Genomic DNA, 27281 nt, shown 5'->3' on the forward strand with positions numbered 1-27281 from the left:
CCTGTTTATTTTGTGAAATTGCTGTGGTTAGAAAAACTGAAGAAGGGAGGAAAAAAGGAGGATTAAAAAAAATGTCTGTTGAGTGGAATAACACAACCTCCTTTGCTTTTTTTCTCTTATTTCTTATAAACTGTGGAACTTAAATATTAAGATAAAAGACTATTCACATTCCAGTTTACATGAAATAAGATTGATTTTGTTTTAAATGCTAGATGCAAGGGAATTAAAATTAAATAATTGCCCCTTCAGTTAGCTGGAAAACATTCCCAACAGCAACTCTAGTTATATATCATGTGCCAGTCTGGTTTTAGCAACAGGAATCTGTGAGAACATTCAAGTTAAGGTTTTGTTATCTATATTCACCTTTGTCTGTTTGCACCAAAGTAAAAAATGCAAGGAATTTTCTGGTCTGTGAACAGGACCCAGTTCAAATAAGTTTAATGAGATAACACATTTGGTTTATAATTGCTGTCCCCAAATAGACAAACCAATACTTGAAAGGAAGCCAAAAAAAAAAAACCTAGAAAAATTCTAAACCTTAAAAAAAAAGCTTTATTTCACTTACTAAGAATAGCAAAGTGCTCTCCATTGTATAATGTGGATTTTATTCTCTCTTGTTGCCTTTAATGCAAGGTAAAGAGACATTTACAGAAATTATTCTTCTTTCATCAGAACCAGCATTCTACTTTGGAAATGATGAATACTACGTTGATGAGAGTGCTGGCTATGTTGAGGTGCATGTCTGGAGGGCTGGAACCGATCTGTCTAAAGCGGCATCTGTCACAGTGAGGTCTCGCAAGTCTGAACCAATAACTGCGGAGGGTAAGTTATTGTTTTGCTCTATTTTCATAACACATCTCAACAACAAATGCTAGTACTTTTGGTCTTGATATAGAGTCGACTACATAAGATGAAATTTATATGTCTTTTGCTCTTAGCAGATCTTTCTTCTTAGAACAAATTAAGTAGGCACAGAATTTCTCTCAAAGAAACCAGAGGAGGAGCAACTGTGAAGTCCAGCACTAAGAGAAATGCCTTCAGATATTCATATAGAACTCTCTCCCACAAAGGCAGCTCCCTCAACAGCACACTGGGCACAGAGTTATAATCACTGGCAGCGTGCAGAGTCTGCTCCTCTCATTTTTACTGTAGACAGTAAGATATTATTATCTAGTATCTTGTTCAGCAAGAGGATTGTGACAGCTCTGAGGTTCTGTGATGTTTTTACAGAACCTTTCTCTGCAAAATCGTTAGTGGACTCAATTTTTTTTTTTTTCTCACAAACCACAATGTTTAAAACTAAGACAATCATATATACACAGCACAAAAATTATCTCCCTTAGTTGCCTATCCAGAGTGTAACTGGACACTAGAGTTTATCTTCTCAACTAATTTTCAGTGAGGCAAAGTTCTTCAAAACTTTAGTGTTATTTCAGGAATATCTAAACATCATATATGTATGTATCATACATAACATATAAGATAAACACCATATTTCTCATTAAAAAGAACACTATGAAGTCTGAAAAAAATATATGATTACTATATTTCTGAACTTGCTTTGTATGATACTGATGTCTTTATCTCATCTTGAATATTGAAGTTTTTCTGGGGGGAAAATAAATATTTCCTTACAATAAGAATGTTAATTCATTATGCCAGCACCTCTAGGATTCAGGACTGGGAATGACACAGCTCTTGGGCTCTCCAGTCTGTTGATCACAGTCTGAAAGCTCTGACATGGTTTGGCTGCCTGTGAAGCCATGAACCCGGTTCTTGGTCTTACAGAGCACAGCAGTGGATCTGCTGCACTGAGCTGCCAGTCCTGATATCCTGCCTGAGAGGCTGAGCTCTGGAGCAGAGCAGCAGGGACTCCAGCCCATGCCCATCTGATAATGGCCTTTAATCTTGCCAAATTTTATCAAAATCACAGAATTCCAAGCTGTATTTCAGTGAAACAATTTCCCCCAAAGCTTTGGTTCAACAGCTCTGCTGATCATCCTCCCAAAAACAAACATTTGAACTCTGTCCTACACTAAAGTCATAGGTTCCTCTAATGCTTTGGATCCAGAATACAGTGTAATATTTCAGTCAGTATAATTTTTTTTGTTCCTTCTCATTGGTTTGTTATGGCTTGGCTTGTTTTGCGTAACACAAAATAAAACAAAACATAAAAGGAAGCCAGACTCAGAGCAGTCTGTCTTTAACAGTGAGGTGCCAGATGCCACCTGGCATTGTCTGTATCAAATTAAATGCTTTCTATTTTACACAACTCCTCTGAACTGCAGTTCTTCCTTACAGCCAGTTCACTGGCCTTTTCTCCTTCCCTTTTTACATTATGGTCTCAAAACTTCCAACTTTGTTACAGAATAATATGAACTGTCTTGCCAAAAGACTTTGCTTCATCTCCAGACTCTCTCAAAGCTTTGTGCTTAGTTTCGTTTCTCACTTAAAACAAGCTTTATTAGCTTTAGTGGAATAACTATTGGTTTACAACAGAACAAAATCAGCCCCGTTTTGTGGCTTGTATCACTAAGCAAAAACTGACTTAATATCGACATTTTCTATTGTATAGTTCAACTTAGATGGTCAAAAGATATTTTTGTTTTACATGACTGCCAAATTTAGCAAATTTAAAAACTATGTTCAAAAATAATTACCTAAAATTAATTGTCTAATGGTAGATATTTTCAATTGCATGTAGTGCTGTTTATTCATTGACATTTTTTATCACCTTTTCATTGATAGCTGGCATAGACTATGTAGGTATCAGTCGTAATTTGGATTTTTCCCCTGGAGTCAATATGCAGACGTTTCGCGTGGTAATTCTGGATGACCTTGGACAGCCGGTGTTGGAAGGGACAGAAAAGTTTGAGCTTGTGCTAAGGATGCCGATGAATGCTGCCCTTGGAGAACCCAGCAAGGCCACCATCTTCATTAATGACTCAGTCTCTGACTGTGAGTAATGATTTTTTGTAGTTTTTCAGATTTATGCAGGAGGTGGATGACTGCAATACACAGACAGCACTTCTCCTTTTCAATCACACGTTTTAGCTGTAGGCAATATATTAACTCATTTGCTGCCTAGATGTTTACGGTATATATCAGGTACAAAGGAACATAACCAAATTTGAAATAGCGGAGGGAAGATATGGTAAGTTTTGCAATTATACTTTACACATGCTTTTTATGTTTTTCTGCCCAGTGCCTAAGATGCAGTTTAAAGAATCTGTACATGTAGGCAATGAAAATGATGGACAGATTTCTGCCATGATATACAGGAGTGGAGATATCCGATACACATCCACTGTGAGATGCTACACAAGGCAAGGTTCAGCTCAGGTAATGATGGACTTTGAAGAGCGTCCTAATACTGACAGTTCCATCATCACATTCCTTCCTGGTAAGTTCTTATTTTAGAGGTCTACTAGGTTTTGGTTTTGTTTAGTTTGGTTTGCCTTGCTTTGCTTTAGTTGTTTTGTTTTAATTGTGCCTTCTCTTAAAGTCATGCCAAAAAGTCTGCTCTGGAAAATCAAGGTTTTTTCCATACACAGTAGGTAGAGGGCACACAGGTGATGTCAATTTTTGCTCCACTTCTGATCCAGAGGAATAATCAATAGCAACTAATGCGATATGTCTTCACGTAGATCCAGCCTGAGTGCCAGAGTCTTTTTGCTCCCTGGTAGCAGAAGCAGGTTCAGAGTAGCACAATAACAGAAGCACAGACCTGTTGTCAGAAAGGAAACTTCAGAAGCTCTGCTCTTTGTTAGGCAGATTTCTGATAAATATGTTTGACTTGAACTGAACTAAGTAATAGGCCTTTCAGCAGTGCATAACTCTGATTTCTGTTTGAATTTCTTTCCCAGGGATGCTTTCCTAACGTAATTCACTAGTATCATGTACTTAATATCTCACATCAGAGATGAAACACAAATAAATCGGTGTTAACTGCCTTAAAATAATATTGCCTGATTCCCTTTATTTGTGCAGAAGACAGTTTAATCTTTTAGTCTTTTCATTTTACATGCACATCATATTTTTGACAGGCCTTAAACAAGTTCTGTCATGAGTATGAAATCCTTGGTATGCCCTTATCACAACAATGACAGGCTTCGTCTTTCTATAGACATGTATCGCAGTTCTCTTGTAAAGTTAGTTGTTCAGTCTATCTTTATTTAGAGCTTGCCTCAACTTTTACTGCTGTCATGGACTCCATGCCCTTGGCATTGCTTCTGTGCAACTAGGAAAGAGAGTCCAGCTTGTTTGGATTAATGGATCTGGGTCCCTTAGGAAGTGACTTTCCTCTATATTTGAATGTCACTCTATCATTTCTCCCTGAAGAGAAGCAGCAAAGAGTTCTACTTGGATCATATCTTGGTTTTATAAGCTTCCTCGGCCTGTTTAAGATGCAGCAGTTTCAGTACAGTTTTCACATTTCCCATGTAACAATGAGTAGAATGAATATTTGGATTGTTTTTTCTCCTCCTACTGGATAATTTATTTTCTATAAGGGGAAAAAAACACCACAGAAAATTAATGCTGTCAGAATCCTGATCTGGTTCTTCATCTTGAAGAGCCTTGTTTGGTTTTGCATATATAATGATGAAAAAATACTGTAAGTTGACCTCATCTCTCCCACGTCCTAAGCTCTTTCTTTTGTGAGGGATGAAGGAGTCATTCTTGTGATGACAATCCCACTAAGTCTGACACTGGGAGCCCGACACTCTGCACACCGCTGATAACTCTTGCTGTTCTTGTAGAAGGCTAAAGACATGGCCTTTTTCCCAAAGTCTCAGAACATCCAGTAAGTCTAGGCACATTGATTTGTGAGGGCTCAAACTGGAACCAATGGAAGTTTAAAAGACATTAAAATCAAATGGAATAATATAAGTGAAGGTCCACACAGATGGACAGTATCTTAAAAAGACCTGAAATGCTTGAAATAAAAAACTCCAGATCAAACTAGTATTAGTGAAAGGTTCTATTACTGTTTTTTTTTCAAAATATGTGCTGTGGGGGACATCACTGAAAAGGTGTTTTTTTTATTCTAAGATAAAAGAAAAGGAACAATATATACAAATTGACTACACCAAATAGAAACTTGTCTTAGAGAAGTCCCAAAATGGGAGATTTCACTAAAGTAGTGAGCTTCCATACAAAGGTAGTAAAGGTAGCAATACATTCTGCTCTCACTATTGTCATTACTCGTTAACTTATATGGTGTCAAGGTGAATGACTTGGCCAGCAGAAGCAGCCTGTCATTCCTTGAGCTTAGAGAGAAGTGCTATAATAAAGCAAAGGACACCTATGTTCTGCATGATATTACCTTCAGAATGATTGCAGGTGAAACTGAGAAGCCTTGCACACTGGTGCTTATGGATGACACTTTCCATGAAGAAGAGGAAGAACTACGTCTGGTTCTTGGCACTGCAAGGAGTGATTCTTCCTTTGGTGCCTCTATTGGTGAACAAAACGAGACCCTGATAAAGATTCGGGATGATGAAGACAGTAAGAAATTATTTTGTTGTTATTGGCTTTTGGAAGCCCATTTGTGTGCACTAAAAACATTTTTTCATCTAATTACAGAGGCTATTATTAAGTTTGGTGAGACCAAATTTAGTGTGAGTGAACCAGAGGACACAAGGCAAATAGCAGTTGTAAAAATCCCAGTGCTTCGTCTGGGAGACACTTCCAAGGTTTCTGTCGTGAGGGTTCATACAAAGGATGGATCTGCTACTTCTGGAGAAGACTATCACCCTATATCAGAAGGTAGGATCATTCAGACGATTGTCATATCCTGCTATTTGTTTTTATTCATGACTGTAACATGATGTTTGAAACATGAAGTAGCTTTATGAATAGAATACTTTGCAACCACATCCATTAATATGTTTTGCTATTCAGATTCAATATGGACCTAGGTGAACCTGCCTCAGCAGGTAAGTTGGACTAGATGATCTCCAGAGGTCACTTCCAATCCCAGCCATTCTGTGATTCTGTAGTGGACATGATCCCTCGTGGTATGCAACAACCAAATTGCTCTGGAATTACTAGATATCAGTGAAAATATTTACAAAAGAATTGTGATTCCTTTGAAAACAACTGTAGCTCAAGTAACTATGGAACAAATGTGTGACTACTGCCTTAGTAACATTTGCAAAGTGTAATACCATTACTCTGCAGAAGCATCTACTCACAGAATATGAATTTGTAGTTGTTTGCTAAGGAATTCATTAAGCTAATGGATTTTGCTCTATGTAATAATTAATGTCTATTTCTGTTTACTTTTCTACTTTCAAAGTAATTAAGCTTGCTTTCTATATCTCTGCAATTCAATATCTGCTGCTTCTCACTAGTAATGAATGAGGAAAGAGGTTGCGCAAGAGAATGAGAAATTTCTTAGATTATAAACTTCTTCCCATTAATAGCCCACCCACATGACTTAGTAAATGACTAATAAGAGTTCGTAGCACTGTGATTTTTTTTTTCTTCTGAAGCTTATGATAATACAATCTGTGTTTTAAGATTAAACATTCATTGCTGGAGTGTTTTCACAGTTGTGGATAAACTACATTGGTGTTCAGTCCAGCTGAAAGATATGATTTATTTTTGAACATACAGCAACATCATTGGGCTATCTCCAAATTCCATAGAAGAAGAGGCATTTCCCAGTAGTGATAGTTGAAAAGTTGTTAGTAATAAGAAAATTATCAGCCAAGAGCTTGCTAATTCCAGTCACTTTGCATCCTGCATTTTACAGTTTTATTCTTTCCTCCTGAAAACCACAGGAATTTCTAGTGTCAGCTCATACTTATCCTATACACATTACCTATATGCTTTGCCTTGCTTATGGTCTCCCTGCTGTGCACCAACAGCACATGGGAGCAAAGTTTTCAAGGGGAAAGTGCTACTGCAGAACAAGCAGCTCTGGGCTCAGAAGCCTTTGACAAATGTTTGTGATCTGCAGGATTTCCTCAGAGGTTTCCAAACATTGGTGGATTTAGGGAGCCTGCCTTTTCAGCCAGTGGCACAAACCCCACGTCCTTAACCGTGTCATCTGAAGGAAGTGTAGCAAACTGAAATCCAGTAAAATTCTTAGCTCTCACACAGCATGTTTATTACCACTAAGAGTATTTTCATGGCTTAATAACAATTAAGGCTGGAAGGATTATTAGATCACTTAATCAGACTCACTGTGGGTTGCAAGATTCTCTCAGTTACCTACAGTTACTTCTCTATTGAGCCCAATAACTTTTGGTTAGAGAAAGTATGTGCTTCAGAAGGGGCATCCAGTCTTGGTTTGAAGGCACCAGAGGGACCCATTGTTTCTGAGTGTTTTGCTTCACTGATCAGTCCCTGTCACTTCTTACAATTTATGCCTTATTTCCCATGTGTACTTCAGCTTTCATCCACTACTGCTTGTTGTGCCTGTCCCTTTGGAGTGCAGAGCTCTTAAGCACTTGGTATTTTTTGTCAGTGGCAGTGTTTCAGTATACTAATCAGAACATCATTTTCTGCAAGTCTTTCTGTTGTTTTTTTTTTCTTCTGGTTCCTCAGTTTCTGTTCCTTGTTTGTGCTATCTTCAGTTAATTTGACATCCTTTAAAAAAGAAAGATAGTAGAAATGCACCTACTGTTTTAGTATTACTCTCAGCCATTCCATACACAAATGTTAAATAGTTTCTATACTTCTGCTTCCTTTAGTAGTTAACACCTCCAAGAATCACAGTTCTCTTCTAACTCTGTCAGCTAAGACTGAACTTATGACAATGACCTCAGAAGCTTTCTCAGAGAAAATGTTTTTCAAAATAGAATACAATTTTGCATAACACTGGTTTGGTGCCTTATTTTTGGAAGATACCATTGTATTAAAATGCATTTTGTGTGAGTAATCAATGACAATACTTTTTATTTAGAATTATTCAGTCTTTTAGCAATTCACAATATAATAATAGTAAAAATGTAATAATCAGTCCTAGATAATTTTCAAAATATTAATTGTATTAGACTAAATCCTGGTCTTTGCAAATCTCTTTTGATAATGATAATGCCTCATTTTCAGTGATTTCTGCATGTGTCCACTCCTATTCATGATTATTTTTAGCATCAAATAGGTTAAACTAAATATATGAACATTGTAATTGGAAAAGTACTAACTGCCATCTTGCATGTGTGGGCTTAGAACTACAACTTGTTCTGAACAAATTTATTTTTACATGTCTCATTATTTTTTTTAGAAATTGAGTTTAAGGAAGGTGAAACACAGCACTTTGTGGAGATAGAAGTTCTCTTTGATGGAGTAAGGGAGATGAGAGAGGCCTTCACTGTTCACCTGAGGCCTGATGAAAACATGGTTGCAGAAATACAGGTAACAAACACATGCAAAGTCCTCAACAATGAAGACTGGTAAACAGGCCTTCTTGCTTTCTGATTCATAACTTTACTCTTCTTTCAAGCTTTATACACACCATTTTGGACAAAGAGGATCATCCCATCTGACACAGTAGCACCTACTCAAAACAGTTTGTTGCCAAGGCAATAAGGTTCATAGTGTCATAGAGTCCATGAGAGCTTATGTAGAACCGAAATCTTCAAAATAGCATTCCAGACACATTCTCTTTATAAAATCAACCCTCAAAACTGATGTCCTCTTAGAAACATTGGCTGGCAATACAATATAACCTTTGTGCTGTAGAAAGAGTGATCAGGTGAAATATAACTTCTGCTGTCAAAACCATGTTAATATTATTCTTGTGGTAACTGCAGTAGCTACCCATTCTTTTTACTTAGAATTAGATCATCCTCAGATTCTGTGTAAAATGTTCTTCAAACTCTTTGACCCCTTCATTGGTATCACACCAAATATAGTCTGACTCCAGGTAGCCAGACAGCAGAGGCACAGCCTTTGCAGATGACAAACACCCCATTTTCCTTGGGTGTTAAAGTGTGTAGAGTTCTGCCATAATACTGAAGCGATTCAAGAAAGCTGGAATACAAGAGGTTAAAAGGTCTGGTATCTTCAGTGTTCTGAAAAGAAAAAAAATCATTTTAGCTCTTGCTTTTCTATTCTGCAATATATATTCCAGTGCCTCAACCTTTCCTCAATAGTTCACCCTGCTGAGGTTTAGGACTTACTTGTGGACAATGTTTCAAAGACTAGACATAGGTTCAGCTTGAATTCCCTTGTTTATTTAAATGCTCACAGAGAACTTTTTTACCTTTTCATTGTCAGACGGCCAAGGCCATTGTTTACATTGAGGAAATGAACAGCATGGCAGATGTCACCTTTCCCTCTGTTCCTCAAGTTGCATCTCTTTTGATATATGATGATACTTCTAGAGCCAAAGATAAAACCAGTCCCATAGCTGGCTATCCTGTCATCTGTATTACTGTGAGTATATCTATGGAAAAATGGAACAAAATCACTATAAGAATGGTGTCCAAAGGAGCAATTGGATTTTAAACTCTCAATATCAGTCCATATTGTTTCGACTCACACATGCATTCAAGCTAGAACTATCCTAAGAGCCAGTCTAATTTTTCTGGTTAGCAAATCAGTTTTCAGGAGGACAAAAAACATGGAAAGATATTTTGTTTGTTCATCACTATGAACAGTTCAATACTTGCACAATATCTATGATTGCATGACCTTACTATTTCTTGTGTTGTCTTGCCTTAATTTACAGAGTTGAAATCATTAGAGACAACAGAGGAGACATTGTTTTCAATGAGTGTCACAGACTGAAAAATTAGTCCTATTTGTTGAAGTACTACAGGCTTCTTTCATTGTAATTTTGCAACTGAAAGGTTTGCTTGAATATTCATATGCATTGAGAAAGGTTTTGGTCCACCTGCATCTTCAGTTTATTTCTCACACCATTCATTATGCACAGGAATGGATCATGTCTTGAATGGTTCTCCTAAGTACAAAAACAAAGGAAATCTTGAAACTATACTTGCAAAATTAGATCAAAGGGTGAAATTCAACTTAAAGTAACATGTGGAAGTGTAGTTTGTGCCTTCGTAACTATGTTAGGTTTTCACCCGTAAAACATAACTTAAAATAATATTTATTTCACTAAACATAATTAGACTTACCTTTTAAATCTACCATAGCAATGTTAAAAGCATTACTGTCAAAATAAGGTAATTTCATAAGAGATTTATGTGTGGTACCAATTCTATGTTGTTGAGTTTTGTGACTCTTGATAAATTAAAATCCCTTTGCCGTGAACCAAATACATTTTTAACACAATTGCCTTGTTTTGCAGGCTTGCAATCCTAAATATGAAGACTATGAAAAGACTGGTTCAATATGTGCCAGTGAGAACATCAATAATACTCTGACACAATACCGGTGGCTTGTGAGTGCACCCACTGGTCCTGACGGTGTGACTAGCCCCATGAAGGAGATTGACTTTGATACCTTCTTCACTTCCTCCAAGATGATTACGCTTGACTCCATTTACTTTCAGGCTGGTTCTCGAGTCCAGTGTGCAGCTCGTGCTGTGAATTCAGATGGAAATGAGGGTCTTGAGCTTATGAGCCCTATTGTAACTATAAGCACATCAGAAGGTAAGACATCATCACCTATTGCAAAACTCCCAGACCTCTGTTGGCTCCAAAATTCCACCCTAACAAAATCTGATGACATTATCAGGTGTTTTAACATTACAGTCTCAGCTTTTCTTCTGGTGTTCACAGAGGTGGTGCAAAAACTTTCTTCTTAACACGGAAGAGAATTGTATAAAGAAAATTGTTGTTCATCTTTGCTAATTCTCCAGATCTCTAGATAGTTATCCACATAGCAAACTCATGTTTTCAGGAGAACAGTATATGATGTGCATTGAAATTAATGAAAGGTTGTTTCTGTTATCTTTTGAATTCAGCTGTAGTAATGTTGCAGTACAATCTCATCTCCTGGTAAACATAGGAGTGCTGTTATGAACACCTAACCAGAAGAAAAGCTTCATTTGGCATTCAGGCCTCACTGGACACCTGAGAATCAGTTTCTTCCTTGACTGAAGACTAAAGCAATTTCTGTCCAATAACAGGGCACAGAAAAAATTTTTTTCATAGTTGAGATTTTCATAATATTCATCCTTCTTCTTTCTCTGATACTCTCTTTGATTCTCTGATACCTAATCAATACTGAACTGATGCAGCAGTTCCTGTAGTCTACCTCCTTTTCCCAGCCAACTATTTTCATGAAAATCATACTGAATAGCATTATGAAGCAGAGGTGGAGAACTGACATTCTCACAAGTACAGTCTGGTAGCATATGCTGCTTTGTTGTAGAAATCCCAGATACTTTTTTTTGTTGTATAATACAGAGAATGAATAATTATCAGCAATCACGGTAGATTACAAAATGTATTTTATTACCCTTCTGCAGCCATTTTACATTCTTTGTGTCATCTGTGCTGCTTTTGTAGCTACATTAACTCTTCTGGTTTTTGTGAGATCTTACAGTAGATAATCCATTACATGAATGTCATTTGCAATATCATTTTAATTTTCTTGACCTTTCCAACTAAACAATTTAGTTAAAACATTTTCTTTTTGACTAGGTTAGGGCTTTAAGGAGCTCAATAAATGGAATTTCTATGTACCCCTGTCCTTTATTCCGCATTCTGACTGTAGGCTCACATCACCTTTGTTTGCACTATCAGGAATCCTGCACCCTAAAGAGGAGTCTTAGGGTATTGGCTACAAGGTGCATTGTAATGCTTGTTAAAGTCAGTCAATCTTGTGCTGGGTGAGGTAGTTTGGTTGTGTGAAACAGACTGGCTATGTTACAATGCATTATTTGGATTACACTTCACAAATTGGCAGGGCTAATTAGCTCAGGCTCAGGACTGAATTGTCATGCATAGATCATTTCCAGTACCTGAGCTAACTTGTGATGTGGAAGCCAGTTATCCTGAAGATCGTGAACAACATGAAGGGAATTGTTCAATGCTATTTTGAAAGAAGTGCAGTGATCCAAGTAACGTGCCAAAATCCTTAATATTTTCAACTCTGAGGATGCTTCAGTGCATATACCAAATTTTCAAAAGAAATTCAGATTGTGCAAAAAGTTGTATGTAGCCTCTTTAGTACATCTTACTTGCATTTGAGAAAAAAATGACACAACTATGATATGTGCAGAAGAGAAATTTCGTTCCTCATGCCAGAATATTCCAACCTGGAGCTGCTGAGCCAGATGTGGTCCACCAGAACCAATAAGTTCTCCAGGAGTAGAGCCCTGCCTCCTCTTTTCTTGTATTCTCTCAGAAATGATCAAAGAGCAAAACACGAGCAAAGGCAACTGCTCTGATTTTCCACTTCTGCTGGCTTCTTTCTTAGAGGGTCTTGCGATCCTTTGGCCTTCACATGACAATGTGCTATGATTCCTGTGGTCAGAATGCAGACACTTCTGCACTCTCAGATTATATGATTGCAAATCTAACCTTCTGATTTTACAAACCAGGACTAATGCTGGAACAGGTGGAATGAACCCTGGAATGGGTTTCTGAAAGAAGTTATAGATTCTCTAACTCTTGAGAAATTCAAAACTCAACTGAACAAGGCCCTGAGCAACCTGATCTTACTTTGAAGCTGGCTCTGCTTTGAACACGGTATTTCTAGAGATCCTTTCCAGCTAAAATTAGTTTATGACACAATTATTCTAGTTACATTTTGGTCACTAATGGAACAGGAAGCTCACAGAGTCCTGTGAAGGCATTTATAGGTCCACACACCAATCCAGTGCCAAAACCAACTGAACACTGATGAGATATCATCTGTAAAGTTACATGTGTGTTTAATGGGGTGAGAGGGATTGAAGTATATACCTCTTGAGGATGTCTATAAGTTGCTATATTACTTCACACTTAACTCTGCAAGTATGGTTGACATATGCAACTGAAAATATACAGGTGCAGTATCATCACCCGATTTTGAAAATGTGATCCAGTTGGTCAAGTAATTATTTCTATTTGAATGCTTTTTTGCATAAATCCCTCTTCAAACTTGCGGTAGATGCTGCCCAAAGCATTACCTGTTGTTCAGAAAATTCTCCTTGTTATGGAAACTTACATAGTGGAAAAAATTTTATCTAAAAATAATGCAAGTGAAAGTATAGATTATGTACGCTGGACATAAAGTAAAATTGCTTTCTCTTTCTTTCATTAGGTCTTTGTCAACCTCGTATGTCAGGAGTAGTAGGAGCAGAACCATTCTCTGCCAAATTGCGCTATACTGGCTCAGAAGATCCTGATTATGCCAATCTCATCAAATTGACAGTCACTATGCCACATATTGATGGTACGATTAAATCAGTTGTGGAGTTCAGAGAGCTCATACAGCAATCTATTATTTGAGATATTTTATTGGTCGTGTTATTTTAAATATAAAAAATTATAATATAGTCTTTTAACGTGTGGGACCAGTGAAAAATGTGATGAATGCACAAGTGCAGTTTGCAACAAGGTGCATAAGATACTGTATTGACATAAAGATTAAGTGTTTCCAAATTAATTGCATAGTTTACATAAATTGGGCTAGATCTGCACTTTGTAAAACTCCTTTGAAACACATATAGATATACCAAGGAAAGATTTATTTATTAAGAAAATAGAAAGCCATTTAATTGCTCTCTGGTTCTGAAAAATTCACACAAAATCCTGATTGAAAAATATGTTGGAGATTTAGAAGCATTTTGTTTGGCATTTCATAGTACAAAGGCATAATTCTTGTGGAAACATTCTCATATACACTTAGTGTATAATTTTTCTTTGAATTCTAAGGTACATTAATTACATTAATTACTGTAAGTGCATATGCAGAAGCACTGTGTAATGTGTGGTGTTTAACAAACTCTTGCTAAATTAAGCAACTCTGATCACTAAAATTTAGTGATAGTGATAGAAATTAATGTTTTTTAGGCATGCTGCCTGTTATTTCTACAAGAGAGCTCTCCAACTTTGAGCTGACACTTAGCCCTGATGGAACTAGAGTTGGAAACCATAAATGCTCCAACCTGTTGGATTACACAGAAGTGAAGACCCACCATGGTTTCTTGACTGATGCTACCAAAAATCCAGATGTGATTGGAGAGACCATTCCCTATCAATACAGCCCAACAATTAGAGGCTTCAATACCTTACGCTTCTATCGCAATCTGAATCTGGAAGCCTGTCTGTGGGAGTTTGTTAGCTATTATGACATGTCTGAGCTCCTCACAGATTGTGGAGGCACCATTGGGACAGATGGACAGGTATGAAACTGTAATTTGATTTTGTACTGTGTTCTTAAAATGTAAGATTTCCCTTATAATGGACTTATGCTAGAAATACATAGGTTTAGAATTAATTTAGTTGAAAAGTATACATTTTTTTCTTGACAAAAAACAGACGTCTCCTAAGGCCTTAAAGCTGTCAATGTCCATTATGTACTATAAGGCTGTATGGTAAATCCTTATCAGGTTGAAATTAAGGAAATAATTTATTTTGAATTAAAATTGCTACAATTTTCTCCTAATACAGTTTTTGAAGTATTTTAGGAAAAAACAGTCACACTTTTGCTGTATAGTGAGCCACTTCAGTATTTTCTTAGAATTAAAGCCTTCTAAAAGATTACTTTTAGCACACTGGTAGCACAGGGTTATTGAGTATTAATCATGGTGTATCTTAAAATAGAATTAAAAAAAATTGCGAGAGCCTTCCTGCTGATAACAATGGACTTCACTGTCCTGCCAGCTGCTTGGCTCTGCTGATCTCTTGCTCACTATGTAACAAGACCCACCAGTGCAGACAGCGTAGTGATCTTGCCTTACCGAGCAGAAAATTCCTTGGTCAGAAAGTAAAGAGAAGCTGCCAATATGGGATGGCTGAAGAACAGAGCCATGAAAGTGGTTGAGGGAGTTAAAACAAAGCGATTGAAGAAATCTTCATGTGTCCTTTGGAAAATTATTTCTAGAAATCCATAATAATGTGGAAGAAAAAGGGTGCAGCATTTCTTCTGATGCAGTGACAGTGAAGTTAATCTCTAGGTCTTCCTCATGTAATTACTGCATAAGCCTGTCTGATCCCACTCAGGCTCTGGAGTTCAAAAGCTGTAGCTGTGAAGATCAATCCTATATGACACAGAAAAGTCCCTTTGAGGAAAAATCCTATAGGCTGGAAGAAAGGCTGTGAATGCAGTACCTCATTTCAGAGAAGTCCATCCGTGGCATGATAACTGTGTGGTAAAGCTGATTCACCTTCCTGGCTCACCAGCCTTATCTATTGAGCCACTATGGAAAGGATGACGCCACTGTTTGAAATGGCCATGATTGCTCTGCTTTTTAACAAGTGTTTATTTTGCCATGGACCCATATGCTTATCAGACCTCAGTAGTCTTCACGATTTCTTATTTTGTCAGTCCCAGTAAACATGAGGCCTTAACAGATGATAAAATATATGTCATTACCCAAAAAAACCTATGGGCATGTGCAAAGACAAAGCTATTTTACTACTAAAAGCATGGGTATCAATGGACTGACCTATAGGCACCTAATCAGATAAGCTGATTTCTTTTTTTTTTTAATACTTACATGTCTAAAGTCCACTTTACTCTGTGGATGTTTCTAGGTGATCATGCAGCCAATTTACTGGATAAGAAACTGCACCAGGTTCTCTTTAGCTTTTGGTTAAACTTCCTAACATTCTGGGCGTTTTATAATAACTAGAGATTATATACTCTGTAAAGTATAAGGCCAGAATAAAATGGAGCTTCTACATTTCTTAAATACAAAGACCTTCATGGATATGTCATCTCAGTGCTCTGTCATCTGTCCTGGTTCCTTGTCTGTCACAGAGACCAGTTCAAGGTCTCTACCTTGATGTTGTCAGCTCATTGTCAGTGCATGTGCTTAAGGCTGTCCCCCTGCTACAAGCAGATCCTCCTACAGGTACATTCCACTGGAATCATGAACCTGCCAGAGGGGAGGGGAAGGCATGCAAGTGTGGGATGTAAACCTTACACATTCCCACAAGATAAAAATGACAGCACTCTTCACTTTTCTTAGAATGATTTCATTTCTTCAACTCATCATTCCTCTGACTATCTCCTTATGCCCATGTATATGCAACCATATATTATTTCCCACACAATGCCATCATTAGTGCACAAGTGCACACAGCTGCCAAGCAGCTGTCCTCCAGTCTGTGGCCTGTGCGAGCCACTTCTCCCACACTGAAGATGAAGAAAGAGCTGGTTTGAATCCTTTCCATTTTAGCTACTTTTGTGTCCTTTAGAGAAATGACTGAATATCTGGTTTAGACAAATGTGTGACTAAATAAAACCTAAACATGTCTATACGGACATAAATAAGCAGCATTCCTATGTTTTAGTAAATGAAAAGAGCCGATATATTAATTTGTGGAGGACATGCATAAATGCTAATGTGGTCAAAGAAGAGAGCTGTACTGACTTTAAGCACCAGAAGCCTTATGTTCTTTAGGTAAGATCCTTCATTTAAAAGTGGAAGGGGATGAACATGAGCTATGAGAGCCATGAAACTAGAGGTGAAGTCATCCTTTAGTGCCTTGTACGTTGTGGCTAAAAGGTTACAGTGCGTTAAGTGAAATATCAAGCTGAATTACTTCTAGCAGTGAAGCATTGCCCCACAGCCAGTGTGCGCTTCACTGCCCTCCCTGTTTCCCCCACCTCCATTTAATTCTTCTCCAAGTTTAGTCTTTATCTTCACATGACCCCCTCCAGCTGAGAGGGGAGGCAGTCAGTGCCCTATCTCTGTGGTTGTCACCATTGTTGTTTTTTTCTCCTTCAGTGAACAATTAATAACCCTCCTCCGTGAGAGGAAAGCTGGCAGCTATGGTTTTCACCATGTTTTTTTAGCACACAAAGGAAGCTTAAGTTCTATTATACAAACAGAACAGATAAATATCAAAAACACTCTGACCACATCCTGCTATCACTGGACTTTTAATACCTTGAATTTACCAGATATTTTGGCTAGTTCTTTAAGCTCAAAATTCTATTTCTTGATTCTAGTTCTCCAGTACCTGTATGGTCAAACAAAGATAGCACTGTTGATTCAGAGAGATTTCACAAACACAATTGGCAACATCTTGCGTGTTGTGGGCCTTCACTTTATGGGAGCTCCTCCTAGGGTAGGGGAAGAAGATGAGCTTCAGTCGGCAAGCAGTGAGGTGGGAGACCTGCAGCTGGTGTAGTTCTTCTGACAGCGCTCCTGGTGTTTGCTGCAGGCTGCAGCTGTCTTAGCCAGTTCCCATGAACTCATGAACTGTCATAATACGTACAGAGAAGGTCTTAGTTTTCTTTTCTTTTTTTTTTCCTTTGAGGCCTTTTGCTTGTGACCCATTCTCTTTCTCAATTACTCTGTGCATGAGCAAACCCTGCGTGAGTTAAATGCAGCACTCCTTTCAGTATACAGCTTGACGCTTTGCTCCTGGGGTCTGCCCATATTCATCACATCTGAAAAATCAGGCATTTATGTATCTAAATAAGGATTTAGATGTGCAGCTTAAGGAACTTACATTTAAAAATAAAGACCTACTCCTCTTTAAATTAAGCTAATGCATTTGCATTTTAGCTTTGATGATTAACAGAAACAGTTTTCTTTTGGACAACCTGCAGTCACAACCTAAAATTAAATGTCTGTCTTTGCATATATGCAGGCCTTAAAAGGTGGAACTCACCTACTTGAGGGCTGTCTTCCTGTGTTTTCAGGTAATAATAAAAGTTGGACTTTACTTCTTGGGTACATTATGAGAGTCAAGTACTACAGACATCTCACATTCTCAAGAGGCAGGTGCTAGAAGAATGACAGATATTCTTGAAAGAAACTTCAGAAGTGAAATAGTGAAAACCATGCAAGTGGCTATCCTTTAATAAAGTATATATTGAAGTGTTGGCCTAGACTTATTTGATAGAGTGTGAAGTATAATTTGATCTTATTTCCTACTGTTACAACAGTTTGCTGTAGCCAGACACTTTGGCATCTGAAGGTTTCTGTGTGGTTCTGGCCAAGTGTTTATGTATGGATGTTGCTTTCACTAGTTCCAGTCCATTGCCAGACTTGGCATAGGGAAATAAGGAAATTACCATTAAAAAAAATGGTATTAACAACTAGTTAAGCAAGTTTTTGACAGAAACATGAAGATGAGGAACATATATTAAAATATTTGAACATACAGATTGATACCTTGAAGCTACTGTAATGGAAAACAGCTGAGCAGTTTGTTTTGTTCTCTAACAAAAACAATTGCTCCTGGCCAAAACTGAAAATGTGTCCCTTCCAATATGTTCAGTTCACATTTATGCTTCACATTATAGCACTGAGGTGTTTGGAAATCCCATGTGACAGCAGATTTTAAGATCATTAATGTATTGCCTCATCTTACACAAGGCAGCTTGCAGAGGGTTTTTATTACACAGAAAAAGTATATTTGCAGGTTTACTAGTTCTAGTTTCACCAAAATCGTACTTATAGGGGAAAAGTCAGCAGTTCTAAAAACCCCGCTAGAAACTGTAAAAAGCAAGTAGGCATAAATGTCTATTTTCAGATTTTTATGTTCACTTCAACCACCACAGTCGAGTTTAAGAAAACACTGCAGCTTGTATTCCCTTGACATAGAAGCTCACTAACAGTATTTTTTTTCTCCAGCTGCAAACACATGCATTTACTAAGTACTGTGAAGAAAAAACTCTGTTATAAAGTTAATGCACCAGCTGCATAACAAAGTCCAAGGTTAAACATTTCGAGGAGCTGGCACTTCAGGGCTGTATTGCATTCTCCTCCCCATTCAGATTTCTTTAAACAAACCTGCTCTGCATTTCACCTGTGACCTACCTGGCTGTGTGCCTTCTTGGGGCCAAATCTTAGCGTTACCGTATTGTTATTGTGTAAACAGTTAATTGATAACATTGTTAAGCTTGTGTGACTCAAATGTACAGTCATAGCAAGTAAATGGAACAGAAACAGAAAACGAGGCTTACAGTAGTTTGGAGGACAAAAATACAGTTTTCATTAAAAGATTGTTTCATTGGGAGATACAATAAAAAGCATGAATTTCTGTTTTTCTCTAATTCTGATTTTATCAGTACTAGCAGTGCACACACACACACTGCCAAGTTCTGCCCTCTGGAAATGTAAGCCAGATAAATAAAATGCAATATAAATGTAGAATAGAGTGCATGCCCCGAAGCCTTAACTGAAAATATATTTTGTTGTAAATATTCTCACTTGTTACATGACAGATTCTCAAACTAATTATGTTTTTTACTTAATGAAGTTTGACAGTTCGCATCAGAAAGGAGAACAAAAGGAAAACACCTATAGAAACTCCCATTAATATTTACCAAGTCTTAAATGGAAATTGTCAGTGTTTGAGAATAGACATTATGCTCTGTGATAATTTATCTCACAAAGAAAATATAGCAAACTCTACTTCTTATATCAATGCCCAGTATAAATCATATTCTTTCTTCACACACATGAATTTTGAAATGTGCTATTTGAATGATTGGTGATGTACATTTTTTCAGATAGTAGATTCAGGAGTCTATTCCCTGCTTGGAATGACTTTGGTCTTCTGCCTTCTCAGGTTCTCCAGACCTGGCATTGTCACAGAGTATTAGACACAATTTCGCCAGTTCAGCTCAAGTGTGGCTGTAGTCTGTATTTCTCTCCTGCTATCACAAGGCTAAAAGTCACACTCACTTATTATTGTTTAAAACTGATATAAATTAATATAATTTGTCAGTACAACTGCTAACATTTCCTGTGCATAGGATACATAGATACATAATGCACCTGTTCTGTCTCTCCACAGCAGTTAAGCTGATCCTGCCCTTACAGAGCTCCAAGTTACCGGTTTGGTTTCATCAGTGTCACATTGAGATAAAATATGAACAGCTGGCTACTTTCAATAGGCTTTTCAGGCAGCACTGGGAAATAAAGATAACTCAATGGAAAGAATGTTTTCTCATGTTTGCCTAAATGGCATTAAGAGGGACAGAGACGTAAGACTCCTCCATCTGTGTAGCACATGCCATCGATTCATTTGTTGGGTTGTTCTGCTCGCTTTACTCTGACACAGTTTTCCTCTACAGTTGATGTCCTCTTCCTTTTTTTTTTTTTTTTTAATTTTTATTGTATCAAAAAGATCCTCTGTATTTCATATAGCATGTCCTGAGATTTTTCTTTTTTGCCTACTGAAGAGTAGTTTGCCCCTTGTGGAAGTTTCCCTTACAGCAAGAAACGAGAGGGCCTTGGAAGTTTTAATTTATTGTTAGGAGAGAGAGAGAGAGAGAGAACTATTTATTCAATAATTTTTTGGCTATTAGTTTTGAAGGTTTCCTTCAGAACTACAAATCCATGACTGCCCAAGGAAGGGCTTGTGTGCATAAAAACTTCAATGTGTACTTATATAAACAAATTTATAAAACCATTAATGTGTACATTAATGAGGAGGAGAAGGGGCAGGTGCTGATCTCTTCTCTCTGGCAATCAGTGATAGAACTTGAGGGAATGGCAGGAAGATGTGCCAGGGGAGGTTCAGTTTGGACATTAGGAAATGGTTCCTCACCTAAAGGATAGTGGAGCACTGGAATAGGCTCCCCAGGGAGGTGTCACAGTCCCAAGCCTGACAGTGTCCAAGAAGAGACTGGACAATGCCCTGAGACACATGGTGTGAGCTGTGGGGTTGTCCTGTGCAGGGACAGGAGTTGGACTCGATGATCCTTGTGGGTCCCTGCCAACTCAGGACATTCTATGATTCTACGATTAATAGATTCTCAGGCAGGGGCAAGCAGCCCTGCTGCCCAGACATCTCTTACGGGTTTTGCCAAAAGAGAACAACCTTCTAAATTCTAGGATCTTAGAAGTGGAGATGATTGTCTGGCACCATGGTTTCAGATTGTCCCGCAGAGCATTGGTAATGTATGGCAAAGGAGCAGTGTTTCAGGCAGACTTTCCCCAGAAGGGATTCTACCACTAAATTTCCACCAGTACAAATGAGTTGAGCTCACTAACACTATGATCCCATTCAATGGAGGCAAGGAAACCCTAAAATGTCGTTTACAAACCTCATTAATGGATTACTTTACATACAGCATACATGAACAACCAATGATATCTTGTACTTGAAAACCAAGAAAATCTTTGACAGAATTTGAAGTGATATAGGATACTGAACTAGAAAAGGTTTTGTGGATCACTCAGTCCAGGCCACTGCCATAACTCTCTGTAAAATATGGTTCCAACACTAGCAAATCTAATCTAAGAACTAATAGGATTTCATGACCTCTGTGTTTTTGTTGAATGCCACCACACTGAGGGCTAGAAATTCTTCTGATTTCTAGGCTGTAGTTGTCATGGCCATCTTATGCCTGTTAGTTCCTCTGTCAGCACCATCTTTCATCATCAGTGGCCCTTCTCTGTTGTTCATCTCCTGACATATATAGACAGGATTCTTTTTGCCTCTCAGCCTTTGTTGTACTAGGCTAAAAAACTCACCTATTTTAGTCTCTTCTCATCAGATAGCTTTGCAATTCCTGTGATTATGTTGATTTCTTTTTCTACAGTCTACTATGCAAATTAGACTTTTTCAAGCATGGATGATCAAAGCTGTTCCAGATAAGCTCTCACTAGTGCTCTGAATAACGGCGTGCCTGCTTCTAATTTCCACCCCATTCCTCAGTTTATCTTAGGATCATATCACATGGAGAGGGTAGGAAGGTCATAGTTATGATGTGATCAACTCACATACCAAAATATTTTTTCCCCTTTGTTGTTTCTAACCAATGTCTTTCATTTCTACCAGAAATGCCTGTCACTAGTTTCCATTACCTTATACTGTATGCTATAAATTTTCATCTCACTTCTTTTATTCTAGTCCTCAAGGTCATTAAATTCTCCCTGTGTGATATTCCAGTCCTCCTCTATCATTAAGCATTATGCATGCTTCTTTTCAAGAGGATAATGGGCATACATTAAATCTTCTTCCATGTACCATTGTCTCTTCCTCATAAGCAAACGGAATTTCACATCATTGACTTCGCTGTGTAATTCTTACTGTACAACATGCAGATGTAGAACAAAAACACAGAATAAAAACAGCATAGTTTGTCTGGGATGACTTTTCAACAGTGACACGTTTGTTATGCTACCAAATGTATTCAGTTCTTGATACTGTTCCAGGAAACGGCAAGTGTTCAAGGCTTCTCCTGAATCAAAGGCAAACCATGATGCACTATAGAGTTGCATTGTACCTGTAGTTTTTTATAGAAGTGAGAATTCTGTGTTGTTATTTGGAACAATTTAGCAAACTCATGTCTGAAATAAAATCTGTGCAGGTATCCCAAAGATAAACTTCCAAATTAAATAGGACTAAAGATTAATATTTTTGTCTAACTTCAATTTGTCATCCAATACATGTAAAGAAGAAAACCCCTTTTTTGTTCCAAAAAGTTGTTCTTGATTGCGTTTATGTAAAACCAACAAAGCAGCATTAATATAAAATAATCTGTAACTGTAGCATCTCATATTATCTACCAGGCTGCTTTATTGTGTGATCCTCTGTGTTTCCAGACTGTCTACTGACTAAATGCTAGCTCATTTTGTGGAATGACGCAAACGGTTTAAGTGGAAAGGCTTTTTGTAGCATAGTGTATAGATCAAGGAATGTCACACGTGAAAGTGAGTTGTGGCAACTACGAACATTTGCCATAATGAACTCCTTAATAAGTTCAGAGTATTTAGTCAATGCAGGCAGTAAATTTGTGTTTTCATAGTATTACTGAAAGTTTTGTCTGGCATTTGGAAATGCAAAGCAGCTGTAAGGTAATGGACATTCAGACCCCTGCTATGCCACTGGGTGAAACCAGAAACAGTGTGGGTTTTACTTAGTTTCTAAAGTTCTTTGAATGTTGGGGTCTTAATAGTGCAAAACACTCTTTAAAAGCTTGTAAAGTAATCACTCCAGGGAAATGTTCAGATGTACAAATTCACCTATGCAATTTCTGTTGGAAGTAAATGGGAGTTCAACACCATTTATGCCTTTGAAAACTTTCACACTGGAAGATTATTTCAATGCCTTTCCTTCTACATCTTTCTAAGAAAATCCAGAATGTTCTAAAAGGATCTGAATTGCGCATTTCTAGTCATGGAGATGTGAATGAAAATGTATTTGTAGCAAAGCATAAATGCAAAGTTTCTTCAAAAAGGTTTGTATTATCATGTAAGATCTGTCTTAAGAGCTGACAGTTTACTGACAGTGTTTTTCTTGTCTTTTTCTTAAAAATAGATACTGAGAATACGTAATTCCCTGACTGATAATAATACAGTACTATTGTTTTGTACAATACGTGCATAAAGGGTCTACCTTTAAATCTGTATCAGCTTGCATACTGTTCGTAGTTCTTTCAGTGATGAACAGTATGACTTGCATGTTTGCATGCAGTATGTTAGCTACTACCCGTGCATAAAGGATGAGATACTTCCAGAGGTGAGTAAGTGCAGTTCGAGGACTCAGTCTTGCAGTAACGTCTGAGCAAATTCAGGGTCTTCCAGAAGGACTTCTTACAGGATAGTAACATAAGAATTTAAGCAAAAGAGTTGGTTATGGCACAAAGACAGAGCAAATGCAAAATTGTATTTGAAAGATTTCTAAAGTCTTCATTTGTAGCCATATTGTTTATGTGCTTAAGAAGCCTAAACAGAAATGAAGAGTCAAAATTGAAGAGTACATGTTTTGTCAGAATGAGTATTCGCCTTGAAATACAAAAATGGAAGTTGAAGAATGTAAGCTCAGGTGAAATCCATCGAAATGTCATGTTTTGGCCTTCATCTGTAATTTGCAAAATGAGATAACTTGATGTGGTCACAATATATATTTATTTCAAGTTCTGTCTTCTCTTTCTCTTGCATTACGATTACCTGTAAAGTGCTGCCTTTCATGGCTTATAGCCTAAATACATAATTTTCTTTTTTATAGGTTCTCAACTTAGTGCAGTCCTATGTCACACTGAGAGTCCCTTTATACGTCTCTTACGTTTTCCACTCTCCGGTGGGTGCAGGAGGTTGGCAACATTTTGACCTGCAGTCAGAGCTCCGGCTGACTTTTGTGTATGACACTGCCATCCTGTGGAGGGACGGCATCGGTAGCCCACCTGAAGCAGAGCTCCAAGGTGGGTGTTGGATTTCTTTGCATCGAACTCATGCTCTGTTAATAAGAGTATAATTTGCACACACTAGGATGATTTTTCAGCCATTCTAATACAAAAAAAAAAAAAAAAAAAAAATTGCCAGTTTCAAACAATCTGTCGTTTCCTAGCACTCTCAGTTCTCTGCTGATGTGTTTATGAAATCCATGACATCAGTTATTTTATTGCAACGAAAGATAACTGTCTCATTATGTTTGAAGTACATGTGAAAAATTAGCACATTTATTTCTACTCAGAAACTCAAGGTTCACTATGTATTCGTATTCTCTTACCACACAAGCTGTTTGCACTATAGTGAAAAAAAAATGAAACTTCTCTGTGATATTTTTTTCTGGCTGTGAATGTACAGCTTCAGAAATGTTTGATATTTGAAAAACATTAATTGTGAAACATTCAAAAGATACAGAAATATTTAATGGGTGTAACAGCCTGTCCTATGTGTTAGAGTAGTAAACTATAAAATATTCTTTAAATGTGACAGATATGGTCAATAAATTTTTACAGCTATAACTAGTCAATAAATCAATCTCTACCATTACAGAATTTATCTTTGCAAAATGTTAAATTATTTTTAATAGTGACATACAGATGTCTGTGAAAGATTAGAATGTATAGTTATACCTATATGCTGCTTTGTTCTATTTATGCAAATTTACTTAGTATGTCCTAGCATTAAGCTTCAGCTGTTCCATATGTATCTCAACCTAAGGTGAATACAGGCATGAGCTAGAATTGTGTATATACAATTACATAATTTCAAAACTGCAGTGAACATAAAACCTTTTTTTTGTTTCTACAAACTATGTATATGGACTACAGAAATCATTGCTATGCAATTTCTGTCCTTATGTTAAGAGCAGGAAATGAGAAGCAGCAAGGGGAATCTACGGTGCATGACAAATGAAGCACATGTCATGCCATGCCTAAAGAATAAGCCACATGCCACAAATCATATGATGTACTAGTCACCAAATAACAGCCAGGTCTAATCCTCAGTCTCAGCAGTTATGTGGTGCATCTGTATGAACATTTTCCCATTGTTGATGCTTTAATTTTTTTTTTCTCTGTTTAAGAAGCTGATGGCCGGGTCTTTGAAAACAGGCAGCACAAAACACGTAGATCTTCAGCGTATCCCAATCTGATTTGGGCAGTATCTTCTCACTGCACAGCTTTGCAAAATGAGCAGCTGTTTTATGGTCAGGGAGGAGTTAACTAGCTTCAAGTTGATTTCCATACCTCTGGATACATATAATTATTCTACATAAATTCCGCATCAAAATTTGAAGCAGTCAAGGTCTTCTAAAGTCTACATATATATTTCTAATGTACCAATGCATGTGCTTGGTACAGGTGATTGTTGTACAGGTGGTATACAGTCACACTGGTGAGTGTGTTAGGTTTCCAGCACACTCACAGAGGAACATTGCTGTTTCCTTTTTGCCCCTGGCAGACAGAGTGGTGGCACCTCACTGCCTCTGTAAGGGAGCACTGAAGGAAGCACTTGAATTTTGAAGCTTTACAGAACTCTAGAGGAAAAGGGACTTGGCTGCAAGCTACAACAATAAACCACTTCTAACATATACACGAGACCTTGTAACCTTAAATTAGGAAATATTAGACCTGTGTTTTGGGCCAGATTCCTGCCAGAAATTGACAGCATTGCAAAGCCTGTCAGAATGAATTTCACAGATTAAAGCACCCACAACAGATTGCTGTGGAAGGCACAACCAGCTGCTACAACTGAATGCTGGTGGGTGCTGCCTTGGGACAATGGATAGGGAGGCACTGGTATCCCTGAAGCAGCTTTCATTGGTAGGAGTCAGCTTGAATACCTGGTGAAAACACAAGTCATCTACAGAGCCCCTGGCAGCTGACCACGCTGTTGCCTGAACACAAGCACAGACTATGCTGTGGACTTTCCTCCATCTACTATCATGGCTGTGTGCATCCATGATAACATGTAAAACCATGAATTTGCAGGGAAATTCTGTGTGCACTTTGGAAAGCTGAAGCACTGTGAAAGCTCTAGCTCCACTGTGTAAATTCTTGGTTGAGAAGAATCTTGAGTCAGCCCAAAAGGTACCAGCAGGCTCCCTCCCAAAAAGCTGGCATGACAAGGGTAAATAAAAGAGTGGGACTGGTGTTTTGTAGAAATGTGACTTATTTGTCATCTGCAAGTGGAATAAAACTTATGAATTGGCTTCTGCTGCCAGGTTCCCTGTACCCAACCAGCATGCGAATTAGTGAAGAGGGGCGCTTGGTTGTCAACTTCAAGACTGAAGCCCGGTTTCATGGTCTCTTTGTGATGTCCCATCCTGGTAAGCTTAATGTACACTTTAGCAGTACTATTAAAACAAAGACCTTCCTCCCAAATTTTATACTATTAATTTTTCTTATCTCTGCTACTGGTATCTGAATTTTTTTATGTACTATGTTCTTCAGATAAGGACTTTTCCTCTACTTGGGTTTTTTTACTCATCATTGATGACTGTATTTGGATTGTCAAACAATGAAATATGCATTAATCTGATGGAAAGCAAGATACTTCCACTTGATAAAGAGCCTGATTTATGAAAGATGAAGATCTAGGCCATTCTGTCCATTAGGGATCTATAAGTAGATGTTTTTAATCCAAAAGCTATGTTTAGCTATTTACTTATGTTACCCTAGGAACTTAGACAGCATTGCTATTTCTTTTCTAACTTGAAGCCTTTCTAGGTTATTTAGACCTTTTTTAGAGATTAAGAAAAAGTCTTGTATGAGCATTGCATCACTCTGTTAATAAAGCATTCTCACTGCTATTCAATTAGTCATTGCTAAGGACCTGATCCTGCTATTTAATCTGTTTAAACCCCCCTGCCTTTATTCAGAACAATCACAGGTGCAAGACTGTGTCTACAGACATAAATCTGAGCATGAATGCCAGCCATGGAAAAGATTAACTAAATTAAATCTGCTGAATAATAATGAGAAGGAAAAATAATCATTTTAAGAAATCTCTTTTACTTTAACTCAGTTTTATTAACATGTAAAACTCCTTCGTAGTG

The 27281-nt window shown here is 37.6% G+C and overlaps 1 protein-coding gene across 1 annotated transcript in view; it reads left to right on the top strand.

Moving 5' to 3' along the window:
- Window positions 1-27281, top strand: part of FREM2 (FRAS1 related extracellular matrix 2) — a 134005-nt gene that overhangs the window by 94027 nt on the left and 12697 nt on the right. The window contains exons 7-18 of the mRNA XM_065829327.2: window positions 673-822; window positions 2749-2958; window positions 3206-3403; window positions 5344-5508; window positions 5587-5769; window positions 8237-8367; window positions 9232-9390; window positions 10271-10574; window positions 13177-13308; window positions 13929-14260; window positions 24006-24198; window positions 26448-26552. Of these exons, the coding sequence (XP_065685399.2) occupies window positions 673-822; window positions 2749-2958; window positions 3206-3403; window positions 5344-5508; window positions 5587-5769; window positions 8237-8367; window positions 9232-9390; window positions 10271-10574; window positions 13177-13308; window positions 13929-14260; window positions 24006-24198; window positions 26448-26552 (2262 nt within the window). The remainder of the gene's footprint in view (window positions 1-672; window positions 823-2748; window positions 2959-3205; window positions 3404-5343; window positions 5509-5586; window positions 5770-8236; window positions 8368-9231; window positions 9391-10270; window positions 10575-13176; window positions 13309-13928; window positions 14261-24005; window positions 24199-26447; window positions 26553-27281) is intronic.

This window comes from Patagioenas fasciata, chromosome 1 (genome assembly GCF_037038585.1).
Source record: "Patagioenas fasciata isolate bPatFas1 chromosome 1, bPatFas1.hap1, whole genome shotgun sequence".
NCBI lineage: Eukaryota > Metazoa > Chordata > Aves > Columbiformes > Columbidae > Patagioenas > Patagioenas fasciata.